Source organism: Gekko japonicus, unplaced genomic scaffold (assembly GCF_001447785.1).
Source record: "Gekko japonicus isolate JY-2015 unplaced genomic scaffold, Gekko_japonicus_V1.1 scaffold139, whole genome shotgun sequence".
Taxonomy (NCBI): domain Eukaryota; kingdom Metazoa; phylum Chordata; class Lepidosauria; order Squamata; family Gekkonidae; genus Gekko; species Gekko japonicus.
Genome location: NW_015164186.1, coordinates 309,217 through 328,230, shown reverse-complemented (window position 1 = coordinate 328,230; position 19,014 = coordinate 309,217). Strand labels below are relative to the sequence as shown.

General features: G+C 44.7%; 1 protein-coding gene across 1 annotated transcript in view; it reads right to left on the bottom strand.

Annotated features, from left to right (window-relative positions):
- The window catches only part of CNNM3 (cyclin and CBS domain divalent metal cation transport mediator 3), a 29,300-nt gene that overhangs the window by 7,933 nt on the left and 2,353 nt on the right, over positions 1–19,014 (bottom strand). The window contains exons 2-3 of the mRNA XM_015408182.1: positions 3,001–3,144; positions 1,005–1,157 (exon numbers count right to left, since the gene is read on the bottom strand). Of these exons, the coding sequence (XP_015263668.1) occupies positions 1,005–1,157; positions 3,001–3,144 (297 nt within the window). The remainder of the gene's footprint in view (positions 1–1,004; positions 1,158–3,000; positions 3,145–19,014) is intronic.

Below are 19,014 nucleotides of genomic sequence, written 5' to 3'. Positions count from 1 at the left end.
TACTGGTTGAAAATGACGCAGCCCTGTGGTACAGGCTGCTGAATTATCTGAGAGAGCTCCCAAATTTCTTTTGTAATTTTTTCCACTTTATTAAGGCTGGACCAGTTCTGGGATGGCTCCTGGGCATCCCATGTATGCCCCGTGCAATCTGTGCCTTTATGTGTGCCCATGATTACTCCCATTATCTGTTTGCATATCCCATCAATGGGAAAAGGTTTAGATCTTTTGATCCTATTTTGAGGGATGACACAAATGGGGTAAACCAGCAGGAACTAGTACTAGCAAACAATTGTGAAGATATTTCCTATACCGTAGCTAGATATGACTCTGGCAGCTATGAAATGCTGATAAAAATGTTTCAAAGAGAATGTTGCTGACTGTATGGTGGACAATTGCCTTGTATGTTGTTTTAGCAGTTCCGTTTCCATCGGCATGGTTCCCTTTACTTGTGATTTTGTCCAGCCTGCAGCTAAATACACTCAACTAAATAAGAGATAGAGAGAAACGAACTCTTTGGGTTTGGAGTGTGCTGATTTTATATTATGACCCTACTATCAAAAATCCTTAATCTTGGATGACTTTGTTACGGCTGAAACAAACAAGTCTCCAGTGAATACAATAAAAACTATCCTTTAAGTGCCAGGCCTCTCCTTCAGCACCTGCCAGGGCACTGCTGGGCTGAACCAGCAATGTAATAGTGATGCTCCTTTCCCTCGCCCAAGGATCAGCAGAGTGGGTCCAGGTCTGTTGTGTTTTTACCATCTGGTGTCCCTGCCTGAGGACAGTTTGGTAGTTTGAAGAGCTAACAATCACTTTGAGCCACTATGGACAAACCCCTTCCCTACCCTGGAGCAGTTAAAGGCTAAGTAGCATCAGATGCTGTGAATCTGACGTAGCCAATAAACAAAGGCCAGCATTGACTTTTCACTGTTTTAATCCAGGCTGCCAGGCCAGGATTTACTGGTGGGGGTGAGTGCCAGAGGAACACGAGAACCATGATTTACCTCTAGATAAGAAGCGCTGTGTAGCCAGCAGTAGCTGTGGGGAGATTTTCACCTTGTACTCATTGTCAGACACTTTGAACAAGGAGAAATCTTCTTTCCTGCGGTCCACCAAGGTCCCAAGAGGGGGAGGCTTTTTCTTCATTTTGTTCTCCCCTGAGGAGGGGGATGGGAAAGAGAAACAAACAAACAAAAAAGGCTTGAAGAACTACAGACCAAGGTACTGCGTGCACAAGTCCCCTTCCCAAGGATGTTAGCTAGCATTTAGAAAAGCAGATTTCTAGACCTCAAGGTTATGAATCTGCCTGGAATTGCTTTATCAAGGATGGCAGGGAGCTAAAGAGCAAAACGTTAACCCTTTCCACCCCAAACCATTTTCTCACAGGGACAAGCAAGCTCCAGGATGCTTCCCCCCCCCCAAAAAAAATAAGTACCAGTAAGATTTCTCATGCAAAGAGAGAAGCAGGTGACATTTTCCACCAAAATACCCAGCATTAAGTGGAAATCATTACAGCTTCTCTCTTCTACTATTTCAGAATGTTCTTTAAACATGGAAGAAACTGAATAGCAGATAGATTAGTCCTGAGACACCAACTGAATAAAATTATAAAATCAGGGTGGGTCTTTAATGGCCCGCACAGATGTTCCTCCCCATTCCCTATGTTTACAAGACATTCTGGAAAGTAAGCAAACATGCACAAATTTGTTTGGATGTACACAAGCCTGGCGTGATCTGGTCCATGGGGTCGCGAAGAGTCGGACTCGACTGTGCGACTGAACAACAACAACAACACAAGGGACAGTATTTGGAATACCTTGATGGAAGATCCAATTTTTTCAATTTTCCCCACAGAGAACAGACAGCTTTAAGGCAAAAATGGAAAAGAATGTGCACCACATCTAATCTAAACACCATTGGAGGGGAGATGGGGAACTTTCCCATAGAAACATACCCTGCCCCACTGGTTTTAATAGCTGCTACTAAAATCGCTGTTCCACCTGCAAATATTAAAAAAAGATTTGCAATGGAGTCTGAAAGTGTTTAGATAAGTTTAAAGTATGCGACATTAAGTTGCAGAGTCTGGGATTTTTTTTTTGTCGGCTCCTCAATAGGGAATGCCCCTTTCTTCATGGCATTCCAATATACTCCATGCCTCTCTGGGGGGGGAACGGGCATTTAATATGGGAGTTGCTGTTCTGGCACAATGCTCCATTTAGGAGCAACACATTATCTCCAGGTATGGGCTCTGGATCTCAGACAGAAAGAGAAACTCCAGTTCTTCTTTCCCTTCTCTAAGAAGCAACGGTTCTGTCCTGTGCATATATACTCAGAAGCAGGGGTCATTTCGTAGAAAAAGAGGTGCAGGAGCTCATTAGCATAACTCATTAGCATAACTTATTTGCATATGCCACGCCCCCTGACATCACCAGAAGTGTGTCAGAAGGGGGAAGAGTTAACTTTTGAGAGACCTGAGCGTGTCTTTCTTGATCTTTCTTAGATGTTGTTCCAGAAAGTTTTAAGAGTTACTCCAGCCAACTCACTGATTCTATGCATGGTATGATTCTTGCTATAAACAACCAGATGGACTAATTTACTAAGGTGTGCTTACCTAAAGGCACAATTCCCTTTGCCAAAGAACATACATTGAAAAGAATTTAGCTTGTTCAGGACAGCAGGAGTTGGCATGGAAACACCAGAGAAAAACCTATGGTATCAAATTCTGCACTTTAGAGTTAAGTGAACATCCTCAAAATGCAGCGCAATGCATAGTTTTCCCATTAAATTAGCTGCAGGTGGAACAGCAAACTCTGGCGGGAAATTACAGTGTAATGGGGAGGTTGGTCAGGTGTCATGGTATTTTCCATGGTTAGCTTAGTGTTGATAAGAAGGTAACTCTACCAGCCTAGCCTGTTTCAGAGGAAGGAATCCTTTTGGGGGGGGGGGGGGGGGGGGGAGAAACCAAGCCAAACAGGCCATACCTGTCTGGAAACCACTTACTGTAGTCATCTGACTCATCCATGATCTCCGATTTTATGATCTCCTCAATGACATCTTCCAATGTCACCAAACCCATGACTTCATAGAAGGGGTCTCCTTCACCTTCATTGTTCACCTTTTGAACAATGGCCATGTGTGATTTACCTGGGAAAGAGAAGAAGGGAACACACAGGGCACGGTAAACTACAGTGCAGCCAGAGAACAGGCACTGATATCATCTGAGAGAGAAATAACAGCATGTTTATAGTCCTTTAGAGCACTTCAAATGCCACCACCTTTTTCTTGTAAAAATTACATCCTTGTAAGGTAGGACAGCATTATTAACCTCCACATGGCAGGGGGATTACTCAGTCTGAGAATATTAGTTGCTTGCCACCTGGTGACCTCCTGACAGAATTCAAACCAGGGACCTCACAATTCAAAGTTCAGTGCATAGCTCTTGCTTTGTTCAATACAGGCAGAAATGGAGGTGAAGCATCTTTGAACCAAGATGCTCTTGAATCTGGGTGAGATAGGCTGCCAGTGCATCTTCTGCACCGAACACATGAAGGGACAGAACAATGGGGACAGATCTTCCATTTCATTATTTTATTTACTTACTTTATATTCCTACTTTCCCCCCAAATGAGGACCCACAGCAGCTTATACCATTCTCCTCTCTTCTGTTTTATCCTTACAACAACCCTGTGAGGTAGGTTAGGTAGAGAGTCTGTCAGTGGCCCAAGGTCACTCAGTAAGCTTCCATAGCTGAGCAGGGCAGTCAAACCAGGGTTCTCCCAGATCCTAGTCTGACGCTTGAAACACTACACCACTATTTTCTCAACTGATGGTCAGGGAGTGTTGTCATTTATTCATTCAGGGATTTATTCCATGCAGCCAGAATGATTATTACAGAAAAATTATAAAAACTCATGAAAAAAAATGTTACTCTAGCTGGGTAATCACATTAATGAATAAGATCAGTTAAAAATGCATGGTAGAACAACTGAGGGAGGGGAAACCGTCTGACTCCATTCTGCTAGCCTTTGTTTCCCTTCATCTTGGTCAGGATCCTCTTTTCCTTCCTGCCTCCAACCTGCTTGCTGTTTTCGCCCCTCCCAACAAACCCTGTGCCCACCCACCTACTCTTCCTACTTGCCTGGTCTCCCCTCCCTCTGGCCATTCCCCCTCCCCTCTTCCATTCAAATCCAGGCCCACTTTTTCTTCCCTCTCATAGCCCCAGAGGTATCTTTTCCTCCCTCCCGGTTCTCCTTCCTGGTTGCAGCCCTTGCATTCTCTCTCCCCTAGCAGCCCCCTCCCCTCCCTCCTCCTTCCCTTCCCAATACAGCTCGCTTCACCTCCTGCTGGGGGGTAGAGGGTCATACAACACTGGACACATTTTTGGCTTTTTTTACCCTACCCTAGCCTTAGGTGGCCCCATTGTGCAGATTATTTTGTCTACATGGTAGGGCAACATATGGGAATTAGATGTATGATAGGATCAAGTAGGCAACGTTGCTGGTAGATAACGTCTTTATTACATTTTAATGCTGGACAAAACGAGGTCTTTATTCAGATGTCACACATAACCCCAGTTGCTAGGTTCACATGCACTCCTCCATCCCTTTCCCCTCCCTTCTTGTGCTGAGAATCTTAACTAAACAATTCTCCATGACACATGAATGCAGGCATGCAAGTTATCTGGGACTAGTTTTCTTCCAAAATGTGATATCTGAAGACAGCTCAGGAGACGCTGACAGTTGCTGCTATTCTTTCTCGATTGCATGGCTTATACGACATTCGGATGCCTGTGTGTTGCCTTTGTCTATCCGAGCATTTTTTTTTAATAAAGTGACAGCAACAACAACAAAATGCTTGAATTCTGAAGGTAGCCTGAATTACACTATCAAAAATGGAATTTGCCAGCCTGAATACATTGCAACATTATTTTAAAACAAGCTTTAATTTGCTTTTCTCACAAAAAACCCTTGCAGTGTTCTTCTGCCTCTTTTTAGCTAGAAGGTTGTCCATTTGCTTAACACAGCAAAAACATTAATAACAGTACAATAAATATAATTCAACCAAAATCTAAAATATCTGCAACGTAAGACAATCTGGCGCAAAAAGATTAAATTCCAGTCCCAAGTGCCCAACAAAATACAAAGTCTTCAACCACCTCCAAAAGGAAACATGGAACAGAATGAGCCTCAATGTTAGAAGCAGATTCTATACCACAGGGGCAGTGACTGAGAAGGCCTTGCTTCTGGTGGGCGTTAAGCTTGCAACCACTTGGAAAGTATTCTGAGCAGAGGTTCATGAGAAGTTCTTAAACAACAAGGGAGGGGGGGAGGGGGACACATAGGAACCGGTGCTCTAGAATTTGCACAATTTCACTTTTTTACACAATCTGTCTACCTTTTTAAAAAACAAACAAACAATTTTGTATAATATAGAATCCTTTTCCTAACTGAAACAAAATGCTAGACAGACAGCCTACGCCCTGCCACTGCAAATCTTATTTGGCAATTCTCTTAGCTATTGAGATCTCAGCAGCTCCTCTGCCCACACACCTTCAAACATACACCTTGACACTAAGCTTCTATTATATACAAAAAAACCCAAACCCAACCACACAGAGGTATTTTAGACCTCACTTGTCATCATTACTCAACAGCCTGATTAGCCCAGTTTGGCCCAAGCTTGTCAGGGCTTGGGAGACAAGCAGGATCAGCCCACAGTTAGTACTCGGATGGGAGACTGCCACGAAAGACTGGCAGTTCCACCACCTCTCTTGTGTGGAAAGCCCTGTGGAAGGGTTTGCCATGAATCAGCTGCAGCTTGATGGTACATTCTTCATCCTCCTCCATCCCCAGTTGTTTCCACACATATGTTGTGCTCCACCTTGTTTTCCTTACTGCGGTACTATTTTCACAAGCATCAACGTGATGGCAGCAGAATGAATAGCGGACAACTCCCCCTTTTGCTGTGGTCATGCATCTGGATGCCATGTGGACAGGAAGGTGCCCATTTCCCCTGGTCCTACTCATATCGGTGCCATTATCCTTACCTCGGTCCATTTAAGGTGAGCAGAGAATCTGTTTGGCCTCTTCTATGCTTAAGATGCCATTACCTGTCCTAAGTATTGAGACAGGCTGAACCACACATCCACATTAATATACCTTAAAGGGTCACAGGCCTCAAACTGGGGACATTGCAGGCGAGGAACAGATTCTCCACTCTTGAAGCTGGGAGGAGGAAACTGCAGGCATTTTGAACTAGGATTCAGACAAGGTGGGACCACCATCCTCCTATTCCGAGAGACCATCCAGTAGCACTGCCTATTTTATACCTGCAAAGGTGAGCAACAATTCAGACTGCTTCCCCATGCTTCATGCAGACACTGCTCTTTGTCGCCTCCTAGCTGGCCTCTTAGTATATATGCTGCCAGGTTTTATAACTGCACCCTTGGCTGCCTACAACCTCTACTTCTGCCCATATCCTCTGCCCACTCACAGCCTTGCCAGTTGCTAGGACCTGGCCATACCAAGGGTCCACATCTGACAATATATATACATGGAAAGAAGATCTGCTTATACAGTCTTGCAGTCAGCATCACAGTTCTGGCACAGACTTCTGGACCTGACTCTGCCCAGAAACATCCCCTAAATGGGCAACGTTGCCCTGGCGACATATGAATGGCACAGTCAGTCCACAAGCTGGTTTAGGTCATAGGCTGTGTTCTGTGCCTCCCCCACCCCGTTGGTTCATACGCAGATTAGGCTTTTGATGACAGTTTGATTTGGCTGAACAACACAAGCAAACAGAATGTTCTCGCCCTCCTCTTGGAGTCTCCTGCTGGGCCATTGATGTGAATGTTCTGAACAGCTCCTGAATTGCAGGTCTTCTTTCTAGCTTTCTCTCTCAAGGTATTTAGACCACACCTGGTTCCCTGGAGTTTGCCCCATGCTCCTGCACTGGCCATGTGCAGCTCTGCAGGACAACAGGCCTTTCCAATGCTAGCAGGAGGTCGATTTGTTCTTTTGAACAGTTTCAAGACTAAAATGACGAAAATGCAGAATTGTACCAGACGCCTTATTAAAGACAAACAGAGGGGGAGGGGGGGAGGCCACCAGCTTTCCCATCAAAGGTTCTTCGGGCTTGAATGGAAAGCACCCAGCAAGGAACAGCTGTTGTAGCAAAGGCTATCATTGGGTCAACTCAAGAGATCTTGATGCTACAAAAGGAAAATCCAAATGATCCTCCTCCTACAATCAAAACAAGGCAGAATCCCCTAGGAAATCATCCTTTGAAAGCCCCACTAAAACAAATAGGAACTCTTGCTGGTTTCAGTGCCACACACGCAGGAGAAATTCTGCATCTCAGACAGATGCCTATCTCTCCTACTCTCAGCACCCATAAGGGCATGTTAGTGCTATTAATCACAGAAAAAGCACAGAGTCTGGCTATGGAATTCAGCTCCCTGAGAATATCAGCTTTCATGAAGAAAGGGGCAGGAGGGCACATTTCTAGCACTTGAGGTTTGAAAGTGAAGGCAAAAATGTGTGGGCAATGCCTGATGGAATCTCAGGAGCCAGAAGATTCCTGCATTAGAGGCCAGAAGGCAGGACTTCTCTGGCCTGCCCCTTCCGTACGATTAGCAGAACCACCGATGCACTGGAAGGTGCCATTGTGTGCACTTACACAAATTGTGCTATTCTGCAATCTGCATTTTTCTGTGTGCATTCCCCTGCCATAGAACATTCACCATCATCGTTTTTAAAGAGAATATTTATTTTATTTGTATTCTTCTTCTCCTCCAAGAAGCTCAAGGCAGAGAATGCAGGGTCCCCAGCAATCTCCTTTCCATACCCACAGAGGCTCCGACCAGAAGTTCTATGATCCTTTTGACCAACATTTTGTTCCTCACTAGTATTTCCCTTTTAAGTTGTAGCAACTGCTTTCTGTTAAAAAGAATACACACTTAAACAGAACATGGAACCACAAAGAATGTGTAGCTCAGCACTGAGAAATGCTTAGCTTCATCAGGTTTAGACCATGTTCTGCGACTGCATGGTGCACACAGCTCTATGCCTCAATAACAGAATTGTAAGGACCAGTTTTCACATTCCCCATGCCCCAGGAGATCAGCATGCATACGCAAGGTTCAACATGTCCCTTGCTGAACTCAAAAACTGCTGTGAGCATTCATTAGAAGTGTGACAAAATGTTTATCCAAGCAAGGAATGCTGTCTACCAGTGCTGCATTGCCCTGAATGACACACACATTCCAATGTGCACTGAGACATGCATTGCCATTCACACACTCATGCAACTTGTCCCACATCAGAACTTTGTTCATGTGCTGCTATGCCTGGATCAGAATCTTACTTTCTTTACACAGATTTCTGAAGTTATAGTGCTACCCTCAAGTTGAATTGCACTGGCCACAGAAACGCAGAAAGGCAGCGGGAACACAGAAACCGCCCTTTCTCTAAGGTGTTCAGCTTTTATGCTGATTGGGATGAAAAGGAGCAAGACGTTCACTTGCTGTCAGGTGCAGGAGGAAACAGCCCCTTAATTGCAATCACAGATAAATCCAATTGAAAAGGAATGGGTGGGTAAGTAAGGGGTGTGTGTGAGAGCATAAGATTCTTAGGAGGCTTATTCTCAAAGGAGCCCCTGGAAACCGTAAAGTTGGCACACTAAACCTGTGAGCTCAGCTGCCTTGCGGCCTCAGCAGGGCAGCCAGATCCCGGCAACTATGCGGAGGTCAAGGGTGGCACCAGCTCTTGTTGCCAAGTGTTTCAAAACGGAAAACACACACACACACACACAGAGAGAGAGAGAGAGAGAGAGAGAGAGACAGACAGACAGACAGACAGACAGACAGACAGACAGAGACAGAGAGAGACAGAGACTTCAAGGGAGGGGCAGGCCCTTCATTAAAAACCAGCTAATGTACAACAATGCTTTTCCCAGTGCCATGCAGAGGAGTGGGGAGGCTGACAGTTCAACTCTCATCTTTGCTACAGACTCACTAAGTGGCCATGGGCAAGTCAGGCTCAGCTTCCCCCTCCTCCGTCTACAATACTGGCCTACTCTACAGCAAAGCTATAAAGATGACTGAGACAATGTAGTTGAAGCATTTTGAAGACTGAGAATGCTTTCTGTGTGCACTATGTAGTATTATTTACCACACAGGGCTAAGTAGGGACTGCCTATATCACAGAGGGCCTCGGGGTTCTGTGGAACTGCTACCCATACATATTGCAGTCCTTTTCTGCCACCATTCTGTTACACATTCAGACTCCCTCCCTGTGGGGAAGCACACAAACCCTTCTCTCGCTAGACTAAGTGGGCTCACAGGTTGTTAAGAATTATGGATAACTGGAATGTTCAAAAACATTCCACAAAACCCGAGCCAATTGTTGGCTCCTTTCAATCCATTAAAGCCCAGAATTCTGCCATCCTGCAGTTATCTCATACTTCTTTAATTTCTGAAATAGTGCCTTTGTGTTCTGTACTTTTAATTAGAGACCTTGTTTATTTCTCCAAGACCAGAGTAAGGGCCCTAAGAGATTACATAAAACTGGTGATATACAGATAAATGTTTCAAAGGCACACATTCCTTCATCACAAGCAAAATACAGCTTGAAAAAGAAAGGATTGGGAGGCTGGGAATAGTAAGCTACTTGCCTGTTTCTGTTTAACATTAGCCATCTGTGGCTTTAGCTACTGTGCCACAAACAACAGACATAGTTACTGGTAACTATGAGCCTCGGCCACATGCAGCCTAGTTCAAGTGGGTATTTCCTCACATGGCCCCTCACTAGAGGAGAGAACAAAGGCAGCCATTTAAATACCTGAGCTGGTTCTCAGTCTCTCCAATGTCTTTACAGATCACACAAATCGCCTTGTGGGCTTAGCTCAAAGTGCATTTAGTTTCCAATCCAGTTTCCAACAAAGACATCCAGATGCTTTCAGAAAGCCCACAAGCTGGATCTGAATGGAACAGTCTTTTCCTGATGTCCATACCATGGCTGGTATTCAGAGATACACTACCTCTGAAAATGGAGGTTCCATTTCACTATCACAGCCACTGAGAGTGACCTATACTGTATGAATTTATTTAATCCTTTCCCAAGAAAACCTCTAAGCTAATGGCCATGACCACACCTTTTGGTAGTGAATGCCACAAGTTAACTATGCATTCTATCAAAACAGCTAAGAGTTTTGTAACACCTGATGATACATAAAGATATTTATTGTAGTACAAGTCTCTCATTACCAGATCATTATAACACTATAACGCAACAGGTATTACAGATTGTTTTTCCAAAAAGCACCCCAAAACCCCTCCAGTGGCATGGCAGGGGGAAATGCAAGGAAAATAGCATCTGATGAAAGAAAGTGTGCACAAATGCCCCACTGCAAGTGTGAATGCCTCTGCATTCGTAGCAGTGATCACAGGAAAAGAGAGCATGCTTATTGTGCGGATGCAGCTGTAACCTGATGCTTTGACCATTATAATATTGCCTTATGGCATACAACACCCTCCCCCTACACACATTCCTTTTTTTTTTTTTTTGAGCCCCCGGATGCTTTGACCATTATAATATTGCCTTTTGGCATACAACCCCCTCCCCCCACACACATTCCTTTTTTTTTTTTGAGCCCCCGGAGGGGATTTTTTATTATTTTTTATCACTACAAAAAACTACAACAGAAGAAAAGGGAGGGGAAACTACATATACAGGATAAAGTAAAGAACCCACTACTAACTAAAACCCCAAGAGAGGAGATCCTCCAACTAGCTTAGTTACATCAAGTCTTCTCATCATTGATCCCTTTATAAACTGAGTCAAACATTTATAGCACTTTTTCTTTAAAGCTTAGATTTAACTGTCTAGCAACAGTACCCCCAATCACCCCATAACAAAAGTCTCAAAGGCACAATTCAGAGTCCTTCAGCCTTTACTTCTCCTTTCCCCTTCTCTTCCGCAGCTTATAAGGACTTTTTGGGTCTGCCGCCCCTTGCTCAGACAGAGAGTCCTCTCCAGAAGAACCAGTGTCTAGATCGCCGCTGGACTTGCTGTCCTCTTCTTTTTTCTCGTCCTCTGGCCTTCCCAGCTGAACCCTTAGAAATTCTTGAGCTTTCAAAACAGAGTCAATCTTTTCTTTTTTATTTTTGATCTTGAAAGAGACGCCTTCAGGAAATATCCATTTATATCCAATTGAGTTTGTCTGAAGAAAAAGCACAAGTTCTTTGTACTTCTTTCTCCGTTGTCTTACTTCAAATGGAATATCCTTTAGCGTTCTGATGGTATTTTCCCCTGCTTTCAGGGGTGTTCCAGCAACCACTTTCAGGATTGCATCCCTCACATGCCTCTTCGAGAATCTTACCACAATTTCCCCAGGCAGATTATTTTTCTTTATGTATCCTGAATATGATCTATAGACCCCTCCATATCATTAAGCAACGATTCTGCCTTCATTTCTGTCACTGGGGCTAGCAGTTCACTCATCACTTCTTTAAGATTCTCCCCTCTGTTCTCTGCCACGCCCTGGAAACGAAGGATCATATTGACCTTTTCCATTTGAACTTGCAGCAGTTGATCTTCCATGGAGATTTGTTTCCTTTCCAGCTTTTGCACTTTCTTCTTCACTTTCTGTGTAGTTACAGCCACTTCCTTTACCTTCTCAGCATCATGCTTCATTATTTGTATCAAGTCGCTTATCTGGGTTTGTTGTGCAGTAATGCTTTGAGTAACTACTGACACCTGTTCCTTGAAGTTATTCAGCTGTTCCAGCAGAGGGCGCATATAATCCGCTATAGACTTTGCCACCTCACTGGTAACTTCCGGTTTTGGGCTCTCAGACCCTTTCGCTTTCAAAAGTCTTTCTTTGTCCTTCTTCCCTGCCATCTTTGTCGTTTGTTTACTTTCACGAATTTTTTGAAAGTCTCTGAATGTGCGCTTGACCGCTTAAATTCGCTTTGGTAAGTACTTCTAGGCAGTTTCCCTCGCGTTTTCTTCTGCTCCCCCCCTCAATCACTCAAAAGTTCGTGCGCATAGGAGGTGTCCCTCCCCCGCCCGTCGGAACGAAGAGGCGCCTCAATTCTCCGGCATTCCGCCGTCGAAGAGGCGACCTCTTCTAAGTTCCATGGCCAGGGTCCCTTCGCCAGGCCTCGGGGGGGGGGTTGCGAGCCTGCGCACCCCCTTCTTCGGCTGGAGCGCAGCTTCACCCCCGGGAGGTGAGTCTGCTAGTGCGCCGACATAAACTGGAAGTCTCCCCCCCCCCCACATTCCTGTGTTAATCTGTTGCCAGTGGCAGAGCATCTGCGTAGCATGCAGAAGGTTCCAGGTTCAATCCCTGGCACCTCCAGTTGAAAGGACCAGGCGGTAGGTGATGGGAAAGACCACTGCCTGAGACATTGGAGAGCTGCTGCCAGTCTGACAACACTGACCGTGATTGACCAATGGTGTGATTCAGTACAAACGTCCCACGCCTTGCAGCACTTTTAAAGGCTAAAATTGTGTCCGGATATATACATATCTGTCAACTAAAGATAACAGTGTATACATCTGTCAAAGTACACTCTTGCCTCACAAAAAAAACAAACAAACCCAACAACCTTATACCCCAATACATGTTAGTCTTTGAGAAGGCACAAGGCTTTCTGTTTCTTTTGTTGCAATAGACTCAGACATGTATGCGCTTGGCCCGGAATCTACTGCCCATCAGTTTCCCTGTGCAATCCATCATGTGAAAGTGTGAAATTCCCCCCGCATACTATTCATATCTTAAACAGGCCCCCAAGACATGGACAAAGGCAATAATAGTTATCGTACGGCAGTGGGTGTAGTATTGCCAGGAGATCCAAAGGTTGTCTGGTAGCCTGAAACTCTAGGTCTCTCTTTTTTTGGGGGGGGGGGGAGCTAGGTTCATTTTTTGGGCTGAGAGAACTGTGACTAACCCAAGGTCACCCAGCTGGCTTCATGTGGAAGAGTGGGGAATTGAACCCGGTTCTCCAGATTAGCATTTGCCACTCTTAACCACTACACCAAGCTTACTCTCCATGGACAAAGGTACCACTTAGGGGCCTCATTTGTGGGGAAGGTGCTACAATTTCTTCCAGTGAACTGGGAGAGCAAAGAGAGAAACATTATGGCCTTCTATTTTGGCTCAGCAGATGGGACTTCTGGCTCCATACCCAGCTTTATGATTTCAGAGGCTGGTACTAAACTGCAGCCATATGCTCAAGAGTAAGATGATTTAGTATTTAAAAAAGCCTTAAGCACACATGCAAGAAAAGAGAATGAAGATCACATGATGTAAAAGAGACCAGCACAACAAGGATGTGGGGCATCTGGACTCCAAAGTGGTGTCCTTTATTATGCTCTTGACTGCTAGCCCAGCAAGTGAGGACCAATGATCAGGAACATGAGACTGAACACCTAAGGGCAGATGGAGATCAGTTTAAAAGTGCTGGAGTTCAAGTTTCCCTGGAAGTGATATCTCTGACCTAGAAACTTTATGCTACTATCACCAGGAGAAAGAAAAACTTCAGGCATTCTGTGCCCGTAGAGGAGTTTCAACCAAAACAGGTTCTAATATTCAGAAAAGACTATTTGAGAAGGTGATGGGCACATGCAGTGGGATGCGTGCTCAGATGGGGGAATGGCCTGCTTCAGAATCTTTCCAGATCTCCTGGGGAAGAGCTCAATGCTCCAGCTGAGCAGGTCTAGGGTGGGGAATCCAGAACCCAGCAGAGCCCATTACAAGGGGATATCAACTGTGCTCCAGCTGTGACCCTCCCTTTGATCGTCCTCTTTTGCATTTGAGCTGCAGGAGTTCCTGCACTTGTGCTGGGAGGAGTTCAGGGCCCTGCTGTGGATAACGCACAGGCTGAGATCCTTGCTCAACAAAGTGTGCAAAAAGCTGAACTGGATGGTGCAAGAATCGAGGTTTTTTTCTTGCAAAGTCTCCTTCACGTTTGCCTTCCAGTATTCTCAAGTCCAATTCGTCTGAGAAAAGCTCTTCTCAAGACTGCATTAAGAACACAGTTGAGTACTGGAGACTTTCATCTGCAGCCTTAAGGGGCCAGAAGACAGATGTTTTGCATGCTGAATTCTTCACTCAGTACAAATGGCTGACTTTGGTTCCTATGATTGCAGAATACACAAAGGTTGGCATAATTGCCGCCAGGGTACGCAGGCTGGCAGAAGGCAGACCAATGTGTGCTGGCTGCTACATGGCTACCTTCTTGGGACCTTGCTTATTCAGAGTCTCTTCTCATGTGCTAGCACTCTGGGTTGAGAAACTCCTGGAGATTTGTGGTGGAGCCTGGGGAGGGAGGGGCCTCAGTAGGGTACAATGCCCTTGAGTCTATCCTCCACATCAGCCATTTTCTCCAGGGGAACTGATCTCTGTAGCCTCAAGATCAGTTGCAATACCAGGAGATCTCCAGGCCCCACCTGGAGGTTTACAACCCCAATTAGCAGTGCCTTACTTGTTCAGAGATTCCAGGTATGCACTTTTCTTTTCTAAGTTTAAACTGACATCCCTGGGCCACAGGAATTCTAAAGAAAGTAGATCCTTCAAGACTGGTCACCCAGCTAGCCCTGCATGACCCTTTTGCAGTATGATTTTTTAAAAATCCTGCAAGTTCCAACAGCTAAAAAGACACATGACCAAAGGCAGAGCTGTTGTCTACACTCTGGCACAACCTTGACTTGAATCCCAGTTCTATTCCACTAAAGACAGTTGAGGGGGGGGGGGTAGTTACAAGAAAATCCCACGGGAACTAAACTATGCAACCAATTCTTGTTGCTGATTTTGAATGTGCTTGATCAGTTTGTGCACTTTCTTCCAATCCAGTGGGAATAAGTAGCCAGGGAAGTACTAGACGTCCCTGGCAATTGTCACCTTGTTATCCAGAGTCAGCATGCCGCTAACCTGCCTTGCAAGGCTGTTATAGCAATAATTGACAAAACAGAATTTTACAGAAGCTCTAGCACCGATCGGAAGCTGCAACTTGTGGCTTGAGGACCCTCATATATACTTATAGAACATCTGCCAAAGTAGATCTTTGCTCATATTTGAATTTCCCTCTTCCACCATGCCAAAGATCATGGGGCAAAATCCAGACATGTCTCCTAGGACAAGCCAGTAGAGATGTCTCTGCAAATCCAGACATCGGGAGGAAGCAGACAGTGGGGGAAGTAAATGGTTTAAACAGTAATTTTAGGGCCATTTCCCTCAAGTGTTTACTGGCTTCTTGGGAAGGAGGAAATCTTAAAAAAACAGAAATTAGTTTGTCATTTTGGAGAACAATTGTTTGTGTAATTCTTTGCGATCAGAATCAAATACCTCACCTCTCTTTGGCTAGGGCACACACTGGCTTTATTATTGTAGGGAAGGCTTTGAGAATGTTCCTGTAAAGCTGTTCATGTTCAATCTACAGAAAGCCCAATTATGTCACATTTGGTTCCACAAAGAAAGGGAGAAGGGCAGCATGGTGCTGCTAGGGCGGGGGAGTCCACAGGGAGAGAAAGGGACCCTGGAGAACTGGGAACAGTTTCTAAAATCAAGGCTCACAGCCATTTAACATTTTGCCTGTGCAGAGTACTGTACACAATCTAGATTCTGGACAAGCTCTGCTTTTGGGGTTTCCTTTCTAAAAAGCAGTTTACTAGGCTGCAGTGGTACATTTCAAGATGTGCAGGCGTTATCTGTCAATCTCTCCAGTGCATAGGGACAGGGCTTTTCTGCTTTATGTAGCTATCTACTCCACCTTCATAACTTGCTATAGCCTACAAAATTGAAATTCTGTGTTCAAGAAATCCAAATGCTGCACTCCAAAATGCTGCATTATGCATACTGAACTTATTTGCATTGGAATATAAGAAGAGCCATGCTGGATCAATCCAGTGGTCTAGCTAGTCCAGCATCCTCCCACAGTGGTCAACCAGTTCCTGCAGGGCATAGTGGCCTAGACCTTCCCCTGATGTTCCTTCCTGGCACTGGAATACAGAGGTTAATTGCTTCTGAACGTGGCTAGTAGACCTCCCCTCTATGAATCTATCTAATCCCCTTTTAAAGTGGTCTATGCATGTGGCCATCACTACATCCTCTGACACAAAATTCCACATTTTAATCACTCTCTGTGTAAAAAAGTACTTCCTTCTGTCCATCCTGACCCTACTGCTCATCAGCTTTATTTGACACCCTTGAGTTCTAGTATTTTGGGAGAGGGAGAAAAAATTATCTTTGTCAGCTCTCTCCACCCAATGCATAATTTTATAAACCCCTATCATGTTGTCCCTTAGTCATCTCTTTTCTAAAGTGAAAAGTCCCAGGCTCTTCAGCCTTTCCTCATAGGGATGTTGCCCCAACCCCCTAATCATCTTGGTTGCCCTCCTGTGTACTTTTTCAAGTTCTGTGATGTCCCTTCTGAGATACAGTGACCAGAACTGTAAAAAGTGTTGCAAATGAGGCCACACCATAGATCTATACAGGAGCATCATAATGTCATTTGTTTTATGCTCAATCCCTTTCCTAATAATCTTTAACATATACTTTGCCTTTTTCACTGCTGCAGCACACTGGGTTGACACTTTCATTGAGCTACCCACTATTACCCCAAGATCTTTCCCCTTCTCAGCAAGTTCTGACCCCATTAGTCTATACTTGAAGTTGGGAATTTTTGGCCCAATATTTATACCCCACTTTTCTCTCCAATAGGGACCCAAAATGGCATACGTCATCATTTCCCCCTCCCGTTTTTAATCCTAACAAGAACCCTGTGAAGTAGTTTAACCTGACAGAGAATGACTGGCACAAGGTGAGCTTTCGTGGTACAGGAGGGGTGCAAAGCTGGGTTTCTGAGATCCTGTCTGACATTCTAACCAGTACACCATGTCAGCTCTCCAGGTTAAGCATGGACACACAGAGAGAGTGTGTTTCTGACCTGTGCTATAGCCCAATCAAGATTCTTAAAGAAGAGCATTTACCCTGCTGACCTCAGAAGAGTATGGCACATATGACAGGTTTCCAGTGACTGCTTCAGTGTAGCTTGTGCAATACATAGTTTCTAAGAGACACCATTACGTAAACAGCCACTTGGTGGGTTACCTGAGGCAAGTAAGGATTGTTATTTATTTATTATCAGATTTAAAGGTGACCACACAGAGAAAAGTTTCTATACTGGAAGACAGTTCATTCCCCCCCCCCCCGGGTTTAGGGCTGATGATGTATTACATATTACATAGGCTAATAAATGTTTCATGGGCTAATGAGCTTCTCAACTGATTTGCAAGAACGAGGGTCCTGGGACCTGTGGAATTCACCTCAGTGGCTTACTAGGGGCTCCTCACTGGGAATACTAGTCATGCTAAGCAACTACCTCAGAAACAGGAGATTGCACTTCACTGCTAATTCTCCCACATAATGTGCATCTGAAGGATGAACGCTGGGTGTGTTTCGGGGTGCACACAGTCAATGGGGAGCAATGGGAAGGCTCAAAAAGCCTAGATAGCATACCCTGTGAGCTGCACTCCCCAAAATCCCCTGCCACACACAAGAGGTCCATTGCAGATGCTCTGGACCTCTTCTGCAGACAACTGTTGTGGAAACAATTTCCCAAAGTCATAAAGTTTGAAAGCCATCAACCAGAAAGAAGACATGCCATCTTCTTGGTACTGTACAGCGTGCCATAAGCAAAGGTGGCATGTTCCAGCCCGGTTGCTTATAATCTACATTTTGACAGTGTGGGCAGACAATAAAGAGAAAGGAAGGCAAAAAGAGATGAACCCAAGAGAGGCACAGTGGGGGATGAAGGGATGGAAAACATACCTTGAGAAATGTTCCCTCTAAGCTGTGGAGTCTCATGAGCAAAAATTCCACTTTGTGAGCTACTGGCATTAAAGTTCTGAGCGAGCGATTTGGCTACTGTATAAATGAGTTTGCTCTGGAGCCATCCTTCCGGAGCTAAGAAAAAAATATGTGAGCTGGAGGCTAAAAAACTGTGAGCTCACTCACACTAACTCAGCTTAGAGGGAACACTGACCTTGAGTTCCTAGGAATCAGCCCTATACCTGATTGAAGCAGTAGATCAGAAAGGGGCAAGGGAACACTTTTCCAGCCATGGTTAAAACCCAGGGACAAATCTAGACTGTTTACAATATAAATACTGAAGGGCGTTTCAGGTGTTTTGGGGCTCTTATACACAAAAGCTTACAGGAACACTGAATGGAGGTCATGTACGATGATCTCATACATATCTTTTCCTCCACAGCCTGCCAACATGCAAACAAGTGCATACATAAAGACTGCATGCAATACTGTTCATCTGCTTCTCTCATGTGCTCCTGTAAAGGGAACTGCTCTCCAAGAAATAAGATGTTAACACCGGAAGCTATTCCCTAAGACACAAAGAGTTTCCCTTACTTTTCTGAGTTATTAAACTGACTGTTGATATATTTATGTGGTTCACTGCCTCAGGAATCTGATGGCAGAGTAGTAACCTTATCAATACACAAATAACCCAGACTCGCTCTTTAAGGAGCAATGCTAATGGTGAACTCTACAAAAAAAGGTTTTATCTCGTGATTACACACGTGATCAGAATAGACCACACACTTGGCAATGATCTTTGGTTATTAGCTGGCCCAATAAACATTATCATTTTGCTCTAGGCTCGCTCTGTAAGACCAGCACAGCCATCCTGATAAGGCTCATTAGAGGGAACGGCGGGTCCACTTAAGCACCAAGGCCAGAACTCATTCGGAAAGAAAAACCACATCACAAGCTGCCTTCAGAGACAGTTCAGAAGCTTCAACTGGTACAAAATAGGACAATAAGACTGTTGACCAGTAAAAGTTATAGCAAATGAATGTTGCAGGTTTTGAGAGTTACACAGGCTTCAGGTTCACTTCTGCTAAGACATTATCTGTGAGGGCTTTGGAAGTCCCCTGGTCATCTGAATTGGAAGGCTACAAGCCTTCCCTGTTGTAGTCCGTCATCTCAGGAATG